General features: G+C 40.8%; 1 protein-coding gene across 5 annotated transcripts in view; it reads left to right on the forward strand.

Annotated features, from left to right (window-relative positions):
• Positions 1 to 15404, forward strand: part of Hr4 (nuclear hormone receptor 4) — a 206375-nt gene that overhangs the window by 167829 nt on the left and 23142 nt on the right. For 4 of the 5 annotated variants that reach the window (XM_087340088.1, XM_087340085.1, XM_087340086.1 and 1 more), the window contains exons 3-4: positions 10439 to 10556; positions 12144 to 13286. In XM_087340088.1, coding sequence (XP_087196214.1) covers positions 10439 to 10556; positions 12144 to 13286 — 1261 coding nt within the window. Of the gene's footprint in view, positions 1 to 6996; positions 7682 to 10438; positions 10557 to 12143; positions 13287 to 15404 lie in introns of those variants that run through there. The other variant, XM_087340089.1, reaches the window with a different exon arrangement.

Genomic DNA, 15404 nt, shown 5'->3' on the forward strand with positions numbered 1-15404 from the left:
TCTGTTTTATTTTGTGTGTATTGTCATAGATATTACGTTTTAATTTGGATCCTGTGAGATACTTCAACCATTAAAATGACCGACGATAGTCTGGGCGTCCGGGATTCGATATCCGGTAGAGGCAGGAGTTTTTCTCTTCTTCCCCACGTTCAGGGTGGCTCTAGAACTGATCCGTCCTCCTATTCATTGGGGTACCTGGGGAGGGGCACTTTCACCGGGGATAGAGCGACCACAGCATGGAGCTGACCAGTAACCTCTTCAGTGGTTAAGAATTCATGAATATTTACCCCAATATCCGTCCGTCTTAATGGGGTGTTAGTTAAGCACACGGATTACTTTGTTTTCTCTAGAGACACTGGAAATTTATCGTCATATCTACAAGAACCCACAGCTGGGCGATGTCCTAAGCCAGTTGGATACACGGTGATTTCTTGCTGTTATGGATCCTTATTTTGGGTGCTGGCACCATGTAGAAGTGGCTTCATGCCGACGTTTCAGGCGACCATACTGTGTATATCATCGGGGCTGAAATGAGGGTATGAAATGGGTGAGATTACAGGAATTGGCCACTAAGAGGCAAGGATGTAGCTAAGTTATAGCTCGAATGTGCCCTATATAAAACAGTGGTTTATCAATCCTCAGTCCAACTTGCGTGCCCCTGTGTTGCTTGAAGCATAACTCTGGTGTAAGTGCCAACTTTCTCACGTGCTTCGACTATGTTTCCTGGAAATCATATTTTCGTTGGTGATTCTGGCGGAAGAGTGCCATTGCTAGACAACAGGATTTCGCCACGTGGAGAGAGTTCCGGATAGCAAATTAAGAGCTGGCCTGTTTAATATTAATGCTTGTAGTTAAGTGAAGAAGCCGTTTGGAAAACCTCACAAAGCGAGCTACAAAGAACTAGGGGGTGTATCGATTAGTGTGAACCGGTAAATTTCTACCAGACTACACGGTGCAACAACCCAGAAGACGGCCATCTTTTTACCTGCTGCCACGGCGACTTGAAATCTCGCGTAGACCATTAAAGTTCACGCAGCATTTCCCACTAAAATCGTTTATACTTTATGATGAACAGGGAAGTTGGAGAAGTAGTCTACAGAGCAAGGCGTTGGGCTACGGGACGCCATGATTCAAGGGTACGCGTGTTAAGACTGCCGTAGGATAAAATGACTTCGTACACCTAAACGTGCAGTATTTAGAAGTTATTTCACCATTCTGTGACCTCTGTGCTTCAATGGTCATAACGTCTGTCTGCCGTATTCATGACGTAATTTCACATACTTGTTTTTAAGACTTTTCAGAGAAGCTTTGACCTTTTCCCACTTGGAATGTGATTCAAAACTGCCTAGCTTTCAGTCCTCAATTACCTATCTACTTCCCAATTTTAATATTTTCCTGAAAAAATCTGACTATTGTTTAATTGATTCGCTGTACTTGAAATATGTTGGTACTTACCAAAAGTAGGCTGAGGGTATCTGAGAACAAAGTACTGGAGACAATATTTGGATTTAATACAAAGGAAGTAACAGGAGACTGGAGAAAATTGCATAACGAAGAGCTTCACAATTTATAGCTATCCTAATGTATTAGGAGAGTCAGATCACGGAAGATGAGATGAACGAGACATGTAGATCGTGAGGAAGAAATAATAAATGCGTGCCAAATTTTACTTTGTCAACCTGAAGGGATGAAGGCTAAGTTGACGTATGAGAATTTTAATTTTAAAGGAATGGGATATGTGGAGATGTGAACTGGATTTATCTGGCTGAGAATAGGGCCCAGTAGTTGCTTCTTTTGAAGATGGTAATGAAACTTTGGGTTCCATAAATTAAGGGGGCATTTTGTGACTAGCTGAGTAACTGTCAGGTTTTCAGGAGAGACTCCGTTCCATGGAGTTAATTTAGTGCGTGGAGTACCTACCACAATCTCTTGTGGTGGGCTGAGAAAGCAGATAATTAACTAATTTAGATATAGCATAGTATTTATTCTCTAAAAGTTGTTAAATATTCAATCGGTTATTTGAACTCACTAAACACAACTTAGATATAACAAAATACGAAAAGAGAAAGGCATTACTTGTTGGAAGCCGAAGCTAACCAAAACACTGTTAAAGACTTCGGTCCGTACCACAAAGAAAACAACTCTTCGCCATTACAACGATGAATATGTTAATGCTGTTCAAGGAAATTCCTCATAACTGGCAGTATAAAACAGGTTTAATGCTGGTAAAGCGGAAACCACCGCAGCACAAGTATTTTGTTCATGACAGAATTATTTTTGGCTTTCCTGACAAGTTGTATTTTACAGATTCGCAACTTTAGCTTTGGTTAATCGATATGAACAATTAAAACTTATCGAGGTCCACGTTAATAACAAAGTCTGAATACGCCGTGGAACGAATACAAGTTTTTCACTGGCCGTGTATTTTCCTACTTCTGCTCTGAACTGTTAAAAGTCCAAGGCTAGAAGAGCTTTGCTTTGAATTTCAGTTTCTGTCTGGTTTTAGAGTTATAAAAATTATTTTCTGCTTTCAATGAACGTTGATAATCTTATCGTCTATATCGGTATGACAGTCGTCAGTGAATGTGGTGTATAATGTTTATTTCAGTGTTGTATTCATTCATACTAACATTTCCATGAGTAATGCACGAATGCTAAAATTGTATTTCCAAATAATGAAAACCTATAAATTGTTACCTGAATTTAAATTTTGCATTAGTTGTATCTTAATGTCCATACCCTGCGGAGACAATGAAATCTTAGGGTTTTCCTGGTATACAAGTCGTTATTTTAAGTTAAGAAGGAAAAGAAGAAGTTCATGTTCTGGAAAGCTTCGATTGAATTTTACCACATTATCATTGTATTATTTTGCTAATTTAACATTTTGTTTTCAGTAATAATTGACTAAATAGTTGTTAGCTTACATTACACTTTTATAGCAGTTATTAAAAGAGTAAACTACACGTTACTAAGCAGTGCAAATTTCACAATGCAATGCTCGTATTACTCCTTATCTTAGTACACATTTGAAATTATTAATGTCAATTATGGGCAAACGTTTCCCTCATTATGATCCGTTTCTATTTGCATTTTTTGCTCTCACACGAACATACTGAACAAATATAACTATGTATCACGATCAAAACAAACACATAGGCTACAGACATACGTAGGTTGAATGTTCTGTGCCTCCAAATGTTTATATTATGCATTCCCACACAACAAATTTTATACTGTGTAAGATTTGAGGTTTTCACAGCGGTGAGTATGAAGATTTCTGTCTTCTGGGTTGTTGCGCTGTGTAGTCTGGTCGATGTTTACCAACGTTTCAGAGGTCATTCTGCCTCCGTCATCAGGGCGATGAGTATGAAGATTTCTGTCTTCTGGGTTGTTGCGCTGTGGAGTCTGGTCGATATTCATCGCCCTGATGACGGAGGCAGTATAACCTCCGAAACGTTGGTAAACATGGACCAGACTACACAGCGCAACAACCCAGAAGACAGAAATCTTCAAATTTTATACTCTTTTACTTGAAACATTAATGTTTATTTCGTAAACAGCAAGTATTTTTTCTTGGTTCCTTAATATGTTTATTTACTTTTTTTTTATCAGGTCCCTTGTTCCATATTTTCATTTCTTAAACTGACTGTATTCCATTAAATGTTTTTACAAAGGCTGTATACAATCAAACTAGTTATTGGCTCTTAGTCGGTTAATGCACGGTATTCATTGCGGCAGTGGTTTATTTCCTTACGAAGCGCTTGAAGGAAGACCAGAACGAGAGACTTCAGTTGGTTATGCGGAACTGTGTAACAAAATTGGAGGCATTGAACGTTCGCTCTGTATAATCCTTCGTATTCCACATTCCTTCCGTTTTCTTAGCGTGCTAGTAACTAGGATATTGTATGCGGTACATCATGCATTAAAGCTTGTTACATCCACGATCAGTTCATCGTTAAGCAACCAAATACTGTTTAATGCACAGCGTAGAAGCTTCCTTGAGGTGACGATCATTCGCATATAACAAGTGCCGAGGTAATGTATGAGCTATGTCTTCGCTCAACAATACGTCTTTATGACGTGATGATTAATCAAGCATAAGGACAACTTTACATTTTTTGTACAAATGTTAAGAGTGCGGGTGGACCCCAAATCCGGTATGGACGTCGCAGGAAAGAGAAAAATCCGTGCCTTGGTTTCTTTTTTTGTACCTAGCCCCAAGTTTGCAACATTTATTGTTCGCACTGTTTAGTAAAAATGTGAAAGTGTGTAACGAAGAACGTGTGGGCCTGTAAAGTTGACATGTTGGACAGAAATATGTGTACGAAGTTCCTAATAAAAGAACCGTCCATTAAAATGGCTGCAACAGGAAGCGAAACTGATAGAGTGAACCAAAGCGGCGTTCATAACGAGCAGAAGATGCCTTTAGACTGAAAGGCCGGACATCTCATTTACCGTTATGTCTGTGTGGGGTGACCTTCACCCAGTAGAAAACACAAAAAGTCTTCCTCGGCGCTTGCTTGCTAGCTATTCTTTGGAAAGGCGTGTAAAACTGTTGCCCGCGGGTGTCGGAGCTCTGGTTAAGTTTCTTTCACTGTCGATCTCGGTATGTTCTTACATTGGAAGTAAGTCCAGCAAAACACCCGGAGACTGTTCGCGTATCTACGATTTTAATTTCTAGCTGTGTTTTAAACCACACATTTGGAACTGCGCTCAGTTACAAAGAATAACGTATAGTCATGCTGTTTACGCTGGACACTTTCTTTTTGTATGTATATTTTGTGGGATTGATTTTCATGTTATTTAAGGACGTTGTTTCTTTTGCAGAGGTTATACAGCCAAGTGAGACTGATTGTTGATTTTTGTTATTTTACAATGTGTCATCGGTCTTTGTTTTATAGTGTCCATTGTCAATTGTTGAGCTATTTAATGACGCTATTTCAACTATAAAGGTTTTGTGGCGTTGAATGATGAAAATGTAAAATGATGAATAGGGAAGGATGTGGAAGGACGATGTAGTCCCCTATTTCAAGGAACTAAACGTATGACTGGAGTTGCTTGTGGAGACTGTGGACGTTTGGATGGTAGGGTTCTTCTTGGCAGTCTGTAGGTATGTTGGTATTATCTGTGATAGGTACCGTGTGGCTTAAATGTACAAAGGTAAGGTATGTTCCACTATTTTCAGTTTGCTTCTGTACTCAGACACTGAAGTTAAAGTGTACTTTTTTGCTATTTATTGAATATCTTGCATGCATTTGGGGGAAGCAAATGAAACTGTAAGCGTAATTCGCTAGACTAGTAATCCCAGTTTCATCTAAATATTCCATTGCATCTGGGAAACATAACGGTAGTCAGAACAAGGGCGCATCAATCATGATCTTGGTACGATACGGAACTGCTGGCCGTCACGGACTTTCATAACCACGATTACTATGATGTATGTATTTAATCAACGCTGTCTCTTTTTTTAATTTTTTTTAAACTGCATTAACATTGAACCGCTCGGATGTGAAGGTTTCCTGTCCTTGCTTAAGTCGCCTGTACACTTAACCATCTCAATGTAAATCGGCAACCATGTGCCAGTTTGCATTCCTCCAAAGTACTCGTTTATCGACGGTAAAAATTATGGCTTTTGTCGTTTTTCTGACATTCGAAGTTTGTCTTGCTTCGCCTTTACGATTTACGGTTCATGTCGTGAAGTATAATGATAGCAATTAGACGAGTCTGCATTTATTTTTATCACATTTATGATTATGGTGTACACACGCCTCTGAAGTTACACACGTGTTTGTTTGTGCTTGTAGTTACAGTGCGAAGACATTGAGATTGTAATATTTTAAGTTCGCTGGTGTGTTAAATAATACGTAATACAATAGGAACAAATTCTTGCCAATGTTGTTTTCGGTTGTGACGCCATGTGGACTCATAGGTGAGTGTTCCATGTATCTCTCCTTTCGGTTGGTATATAACAATTATTTCTTAGAATGTAAGACTTTTCATATTTTATAAATGGTTAAACTACAGTATTTGGTTTTTCATACTTGTCCTGTAATATCTAAGTAAGCGACGTGGCACAATGTGAAATATTTCCAATTTGATGACCCTAACTAATGAATCATTGTTTGTTAGACGTTGAAGTTGTCCCTGTACATTCTGAGCCTCTGAACTAGATGAAGGTGAGTGGTCAGCTTCACGCCCTGGCTGCTTTGACCGCGGTACATTTGTACTCATTAGACAGAATGCTGGGTGGGTCCCAGAGTCGGTCTGGGCGCAGTGGTGAAGAGAAAGCCTCTCTCTCCTCCTGAAACAAACCTCCAGACATTCAGCCCGCAGTGCAGTCACCAAATGGCTGAGCTGTTCGAATCTCTTCTTCATATAGACTATGTTGGTACGAAAATTTTTAGCATGGCTGCAGATCGTGAACGTGAGATGCGAAGTTCTCACGGGGCGGATATGCAGATGGCGGACTTCCAGGTTGATGCCGTGCGGTTTTGTACACCCACTTGTAGGTGGATACTAGCACTTCGGAGGACATACTTCTTCCGGGCTGATTCAGCAATACGACGACTCAGTGAGTTATTTTAACGTAGAACCCAGCGTTTGTCTGGAGAAACTGAAGGAAATCAATAAACAGCTAGAGCCTCGACGTCGAAAGAGTTTGTGTTATTTGCACGGAAGATCTTGAACTTTTCATGTCACTTAGCTTTAAAACCGTGGCACTAGAACCCGAAGGCTCAACACTACTAGTACCAGCAAAGTATTAACAAAATGACCTACATTCTTGTCTATAGTGGAGGGGGACTTCTGTATTCAGACTGTTTCGTGTACAGCTGTTTCTGAGTGTGAATCACTTATCGTGTGCCAGTCAAGAAAACTCGATCTAAATTAACCACAGTTTCTGCAGCCAGTTCTCCTCGAAGCGGTGTCCAAGGTTGTAAACCTTCGCTTTTGAATCTCATTCTGATAAGTTTAAGGCCGTTTGGATTCTTGTTGTGAGAGAAACACTCAGTATTGTATCCGCGACATAGCAGAGTGGCGATGTTCTGTGGACGTATTCCGTTCTGTGACGGGAACTCGAGAGTGGTCTGCTCGACGGCGTTATCAGAGTGAACTGGGTGAATTCTGTTTAAGAAACAAGAGTTGCGTCATGACGCTCCGTAGTGGAACAGAGCTCTGTTGATTCGGACACCTGCTACAGCTAGTTTGTCGTTTGTATTCGGAAGTGTTAAAACAGAATTGTAGAAGGCAGTGCAACGGGAGAATATAAGTAGAGGAACGAGAACAAGAATAAGCAGAAGGCGATGGATGAAACGTAGAAAAGGAAGGAGAATAAGAAGGATAAGAACCAGAAAAGAGAAAGAAAAACGGAGAACAATAAGGATTAGTTAAAGAAGAAAAATAACAACGAAAAGCAGAAAAGGAAAAAAATAAGTAGAAGAAATAGGACGAAAGAAGGGGAAGACGTGAAAAAAGCAAGGCTAATAGTAATAGCACATCTCTTGAAAAATTTATCTGCTTTCAGTAAATTTCTGTACTTTTCAACGGGAAGAGAAATAATTTAAAACTTGAGTGAAACAACTTTCACGAACTATGTAGTGTTTAATTTTCTTGGACATATTACTTCAGTGTCTGCCCTTTAAGTTTCCCACATGGAACAAAACGACGAACATCTCGACTCCGGGTAAGTTGATGGCTGTACAAACCCACGATGTAAAAATGTGTTCACTATACTCGGTTTTCACAACATACAGACAAAGATCTGTCATCAAAATGGCTAATGTCCTAATAAATCAAACCACATCTCGGTTTTGCTATTGGCGTCCTTGCTGAGTAATTATGAAAATTCAGTTTTTGTTGTGAGAACCTTCGTTGCAGTAAAAGCTTATCCTGTGTGCACGTGTCTTCGGTCAAGTCGCAGATAGATCAGACGTCTTTCCTCATCTGTGTTATAAAGTTATCCTTGTATTATTTAATGACACTGTTTCGTGCTCATAGGTTGTATATATTAACGTCGAACGATAGGATTATCGTGAATTGCGGGTTTGTAAAAGTATGGAAAAAAGATCTCGTGGCTTATTATGGTATTTTATCAGAATTTATTTGAGGATGACTGATGAATACAAAGAAACCTTTTAGTAGCCAGTCTTATGGCCGAAATTAGAACCTGTCACCTCCCGAACATAATCAGGAGAACAATTCCCTCACTGCATCTGTGTTTTTGCGTATCATTTTTTTAGTTTTCTTACCACATTCTTCCGTTTCCATATATTTTGTCCATCAAGTGAAAATATGAGAAGCACTTAGTTTTTTGAAAATTATTTAGGGCCCGTGGACTTCGTTTCCCAGGAAGTTTAATTCCGGGTTCTATGTTTTGAACGTAACATAAAATATGCAGCTATATGTATATATTCCTATCTGTAATGGTCTATATAGAACTCAGATTAATTTTTGATTGATTTCACAGGAACCTAAAATTATTTATTAATGAAAGTAGATGGCAAAAAGGTTCTATTTTGCAAATGCTGCTGTCATTTGGCAGCTTTTGAAATTCTTTTTAATTTGGTTTACGAAAAGTTATAATAATATAATCCGTAGCATGGCTGATATTTTTCGGTGTCGTTGAGAGGCACAGAGAAGGAAGACGGAAGGGAGGTGAAAAGAACTTGAGGGGACAAAGCGGACGAAGAAAGCGGTAAAGTGATAAAGATACAAAAATATCGGTGTTTTACGTATTTTGTGCCGCGTGCGTATATGTCGTATCGGTGCACTGCATATATAACAATAGCTTTGAATTTTGTTTATTGGACCTATGTATTAATAATTTACAGAACGAAAGCGTGTCTTAAACTTTAATATGAAGAGCGACATTGCTCCGCGATGGTCCTGAGTAGTGAAAGAAAGAAACTTAGTCGTCCATTCCTTCCTTTGCCTTTTGCTGTACTGGAGACAAGTCTGAGTGCCGGCCTTGGTAGCTGCTGGTGTTTCATAATATCCGACATTTTCCTTTCTCATGATAATTTCCGCGTTCCTGATGGAGCATCAGCATGGGGGTCAGTGGAAGTTCCGCCCACATAGAGCTGACGAACGAGTCAACACAATGTAGCCCGAGAAACGGTCCCGAGCCAGACCTTAAGGTCAGACGTCAATTTATTTTTAAATATTCTACTTACTTTCCGAATATCGTAAATCAATTAGAAATTCACTTATAAATACTATTTTTCCTGAGTAAGAGGTTTTAAAGAAAGTGGTGGATGGTCTGTAAGGAACACAGAATTATTATCAACGGCGAAAACACGAATAAAACATAAGAAGGAAGGCTGAACGAAACTTGATGTTCCTGTAACGTTGTCCCATCATTCATAAGGAAAAAATCGGATTTCTGATAATATTTTGTTATATGTGTCGACTGACCGAACGCCCTGGTCCATTAGTTAGCACTCCTACTTATTCGGGAGGTTCTGGGTTCAAATGTCGGCTCGGAAACCTGTTGTCTTGACTGAGGATATTGCCCTGGATTAGGCCACTGACACTTCCTTCCGCCAGGCGCAGACTTTTAGCAATGACGGAAACGATCGATTTGTTTGGCACAGGAGAATCGTAAAATGCGACCCAAAACTCGTTCTGGCAAGAATAGTGAGAACGAGATGCAAGGGTTTGTTCAACAGTGTGAAAAAGGAGAGCCTTACACTTCGACTGTTAAAAGACAACTGACGGACTGCCTCGCGCAGGTTACAACATGACATAACTTAATTGGTCTCTTGTTTAGTCACAACGATGTAGTGTGCATATGAATCCAATCTAATAGCACTGAATTGCAACCAAAAATAAATACTTTAGTATGAGTTGCATGACTCTTCGAAAATTCTGAATGAACACTCGGGAATGAGTGGGTGTGCAGGCGAGAGAGTGTCTGTTTTTGAGTGAGTGGGTTGGCTGCAGTGTAACTGAAATGCAAATATTGGAGTGCGTCTTACTACTTACAGTTCGCGAAATAAGGCGTTAGTTTGGCTTTAAAATTTCTCGGAATAGGACCTGCCTTTCGCCAAGAAGATCAACATCGATAAAATGTGGAAAGCGAGCTCACCGGAGCAGAGTCCTTCTTATGAAGCTGACAGTGGCTTAGATTTTAAAAAAGTTCCTCCAAATTTATGGAGCCATCGAACTCTATCCCAAGCCAGATGAATCTTGTGAACACCCATACACTTTACGACCCATTCATTTTAATATTATCATCTTATCTATGCCTAGGTCTCCCAGGTGCTTTCTCGTCTGCATTTCCATTTCTCCGTTTTTCATATCCAGTCCTCATCTCCCTCCATGCGCCCTTTAATAACGTAATTAAGAATCAGTTAATGAGCCGAGCAGCCACACTAGGTCAAGACAGATGCACATCGCGACGCGAGGGATGCACTGATTGCCTTTGTGTCTATCTGTCCAGGCGAGAGTGTGGCGGATACCAGTACGTCGTCACCGGACATGGCAGGACCCGTGTCGCCCTGTCCCAAAGCGGCGTCCGAGAGTGTCCGGTCTTCTCCCAGTCCTGCACATAGAGACAGGTAAGTGGATCTGGACAATTGCGTTTTCGTTGGCATAAATTCTTTCTCATTTACGTTTTGTCGCACTTTTTCAGTTTACTGAGTTAGTTACGCAGTAATCCCTCGATTTAACGGACTAATAGGGAGAAGAATGCCGAATAGCTGTTAATTTGCACTGTTGTTTATACGATGGAGGTAATGCATCCTTAGACAATAATTTCTGGTAGAACACCATTACATGTATTAGTAATATGAACTGGACACCTACAATAACAGAAGGTTCATTAAGGCAGCACAGTGTAACAACGTCAATAACTTATTACTGCAGAAAATAGCAAGCTTTTTCCTATGTCTTCATTTATAATAAGTAGTGTTTTATTACTAAGCATGAGGACAAGTGACTTCAGTTATTGTCCTGGATGAATAGCCACGCTATTAGTAGAGTACTCGTACGTACGAAGTCTGATAGGCAAGTCCGAAGGTTAAACATTTTGGCTGCAAAATTGAATATCGTTACAGTTAATACGATTAATCGCCATAAAATTAATTTATTGTTGTTTGTTGAACGGTGATTTCATCGATAATGTAATTTGTTGACATACATGTGGCATTGTTTTTCGGAAGCACTTTGAAGTAAAAAGTACCGTTTAGAGGATGTTCGGTATTTGGAATAAAATTTTGTTACTCTGTGCCAAATCCGGTAAATAAATTAGATAAGGGAACCAGTGGAATGTTGTGCTTGTCAAGACCACGAAAGTTGGCGACTTCAGCTCCTGCTAAATATTCCCTGTCTTGTGCTTCATTTCTCTAAAATAAATTCTACCCCCGAAAATTTTGATCAGACTTCGTATATTCCAAATACGGTTTAATTTGTATCTGATCAGATTTACAGGACCTGCGCAGCGCTGCCATAACTTGGAATGTGAAATGGAACTTCGTGTTGTAGACATAACAGTTCAGTTATACTAGAAAGGATCCAGTGTTCCGCAATTACGGAATTTTGTGGTATAAGAAGTAAATGTAAGAGAAGTGGCACTATGCGTGTTAATAAGTGGGATTATTTGATTATGATTAATTTAAATTGGAATAAACACAAAATTGGAAATGGCATACACTCTTACCTCGTCTTTAAAATTACTTTCAATCAGTAGCAACACCATATCGGACGTGAGACGATACTAGCGCCATTTCATGTATGTGGTAAAAGAAGACGTAATGTAGCTAATCAAACCAAACATTTTTAAACACTGTTTAATTTTCTAGGACTAAAAATTTGCACAGTATGAAACTTGGTTTTATTACTTTTGTCCGGAACTCCTTGTAATTATTATGAACCACCTATATATAAATTGTCTGTAACAATCTGTAAAAGTCTTAGCATGAAGGGACCATATATTTGAAATAATTTATTTTTTATGATTAAAATTAGTTTTATGTTTTGAAGTAAATAATGTTCTAGCCTGTAAATAAATTAAACGAGTGAACAAAATAATTCGACGCATCTGGTTGTTAGAAAGTTCTGAATCAGTGATTTCAAATCACATGGCGGCTGTCCTTTTGTTTTCATTCAATAATAAATTTGTAATTTCACATTTCGCCTCAAAATAGCGCTCGGTCAGTGGTCTTCCGAGTCGATGCTCCGAGTGACTCACGTGATATGACGCACAGGGCTTCCCCGGACTCGGCACAACCTGAGATGACACCTCAGCGAGAGGAGCCAGCCCCGGAAGAGGAAGGCGGCGAAGCCCGTGCAGGCGAACCACAGGTGAAGAAAGAAGGCGGTGATAATAGTGTTTTCGATGGGGGTGGTGGTTGTGTTGGTGAAACGCATCAGACATTGATGCAAAGGCAGGGGCCTAGCTCGTCGCAGCAGCAGCAGCAGCAGCAGCAGCAACGTGCTAACGTGCTGGTCACGAGTCCGGGTAGCTGCATGATTCCTCCACCGACATTCTGGGTATCGCCCAGTAGCCCTGTAGCTGCCGCGTGTCGAATAAATGGGGTGCGCCCCGAACTGATAGGCGGTGGGGGTGTGAATTTCAGCCCTCAGCAGACAAGCACGGCGACATCCGCGTTGACTCTGTTGCACCACGAGATGAAGCCACCGGCAAGCCACGTTCTGTCGTCGCGATCAACCGGCGTGTCTCCGGGAGTCCTTCGCTCCGCGCCCACAGTTATAATGGGTGAGGCTGGCGGAGTGCGGACTATGATCTGGTCTCAACCCGCCTCCCTGGAGACGCAGCAACCGCCACCACCCCAGCAGGTTATTTCCGCCGCCTCAACTTCCACTTCCACGTCCTGTTGGTCCTCCTCTCCCTCGCCGGTTTCTAGTGGAAACGGCAGCGAAGAGTCTGCGGCACAAATGCTGCTGAACCTCGGCCAGGAACACCACCACCACCTGCAGACGGCTGTAGCGTCGTCGTCCCGACCTCCGCAGTTCCCTCCGCCCTTGAACATGGAGAGGTTATGGGCAGGGGACCTGACGCAGTTACCCGTCTCCCAACAGCAACAGATGCAGGCGTTGAATCTGACGTCCACGTCAGCCTCTGGGGGCCCTCCTTTGACCTGGACGCATAGAAATGGTGGCAACGGAGAACAGAAGTTGTCACCTTCTAGCATGGCTGTTCTGGGGGCGGAACACCACCCGATGAGTCATCCTCAGGAAGAACAAGAGGAGGAGGAACAGCCGATGATCTGTATGATCTGCGAGGACAAGGCTACTGGCTTGCACTACGGTATCATCACCTGCGAGGGGTGAGTCGTACTCCGTCACATGTGGACGGAAGAGCTTACATTGTCTGTCTACCTTAGTAGCTATGCTCCATCTAACCTATTCTGTGTAAATAACCATGCCCTGGCAATTCTACAAGGCTGAGAACTTAGATGCAAGTCTAACCTCTGAGACCGAAGTCCGCGGCAGATGTGTGATACTTGTACTTTAACACAGCCTTACAGGTTGCCCTGAACACCCAGATCTTTCAAATTCATTTTCTTTCGTTTCCCTGTAGACAAAATATTGCGATGCAATGTGAATGCGTTGTGTGGACATTTCGTTTCTCTTGTGTGTGAGAATAAGACGTCTGAATGCCTAATGGAACACAGTCTACTTGCCATTGCTTCGTCATATTTTTCCCGTTTGAAGCGGAGTGAGCAGGGCCTACATGTTGTAAATAGTTTTACATTTTTTCTGACGCTTTACATATAGTAGCCTAGACATGTTTTGAATAGTGTTGTATCAGTTGTCGATTGATTGTAGGAATACGAACAAGGAGAGCAATTTATAGGCTTACATCAGCTCTGAAATAACAATCTACAAATTATTTTTAAAAACTCGAATCTAAATTTCAGAAAGTATCCATTTGAGAAAGGTACGAGATCATGTTTCCCCTGTATTTGAGCACCGCGCCATGAAGGCGTATCGGAGGTGTAACTCCATGCATTCTAGACCACGTTGTTGGATGTTCGTGAACCATCAGCTCACTTACCTCCAAGGAAAGAGCTGATCTGCACCGGGTGGCTGCGAGGAAAATGCCTCTCTTTGCCACGAATCGAATCTCAGTCGTCCAGTCCTTACCTAACGCATTATTTTACTGAAAATTATTCCATTTGTGCAAGTAGAAACGGAGTTAAATGAAAGAATTTGTTGCGTTTTATATATGCCAATGCAGATGAGTGATAATGCAATCGGTTGGACATGTACCACTTACGAAGAGATGAGAATTCACATACAATTGGAAAATACAGCTTGGGAGATCTAGAAGTAGAAGGGGGTAATATTAAAATGGATCTTAAAAACAGAATGTGAGAGTGTGGACTGCATTAACTGAATCTGGGCAGGTTCCAGTGTCGTGATCTTGTGAAAAGAGTAATGATTCCACAAAAGGTGGGGCGCGTCTTGACTCGTTGAGTGACCATCGGCTACTCAATTAGGACATTTCTTCTTTTAATTGTTTATAGGGAAGTTCTGGAATATTGTTTCGGATTGAAAACTAACCGTTGTGCCTGATCGCTATTTATCTACATTTGACCTTCCCACGTGTAAATGAACGTGTCTGTGTGCGTGCTGACGAATAAGCCTGCATTCTTATTATCAATGGACAACTGCAGGGTCCGTGCTGCTGATACAGAGATAGGAAATTTTGATTCAAAATGGAAATTATTCACAGCATCGTGTCTTTTTCCTCCACATTTAAATATATGGTAGTAGATGGGTGTTGTATAATGCAATCGTCGGTGAGATTTAAGGTTCTCACGGTGACATGTACGAAGATGGATGTTTTCTGGATGATGCGTCGTGTAGTCTGTTATATATTGAGCGATCGCCCTGAAGATGGAAGCAGTAAGCTCCTCTGAAACGTCGGTCAGTGGTCTATCTACCAGACTACATGCTCAACATCCCAGAAGCCAGCCATCTTAATGTAGTCATCCTTTCAACTCTCAAAGTAAGGTGTGTATATATGTATGGTGTCAGTAACAGTTAAATTAACATTTGGTGGTGTAAGGATGGGAAAATAATTCTTGTTTACTGTATCAACACTCTCTGTGACACATCTGTCAGCTAAAACATCTTGGTGTGTTTCTTAATACGCGTCTGTTCTTGATACTGTTTTCCTCTACAGAATGTACTGTGCTCGGTTAGATTGAATGATGAATGTTTAAAATGCGTATAATGTTCTTTTTAAACATGTATATAGTAATAAAACTATCTATTTTGTGTTTAAGGACATGTATGGGGCCAGAAATATTGAAAATTGTCTTTCGGATTCCCCTGTACAATAAATAACGTGCATCGTCTGAGAAGTTGTAAAATTCAATAATCCAATACTTAGTAATTATTTTAAACTTCCAGTTGTTTGTGTGATTACGAATCTG

This window comes from Zootermopsis nevadensis, unplaced genomic scaffold, assembly GCF_977971745.1.
Source record: "Zootermopsis nevadensis isolate Lab colony 2312 unplaced genomic scaffold, Znev_1.0 Znev_ptg000061l, whole genome shotgun sequence".
In the NCBI taxonomy this organism is placed as follows: domain Eukaryota; kingdom Metazoa; phylum Arthropoda; class Insecta; order Blattodea; family Termopsidae; genus Zootermopsis; species Zootermopsis nevadensis.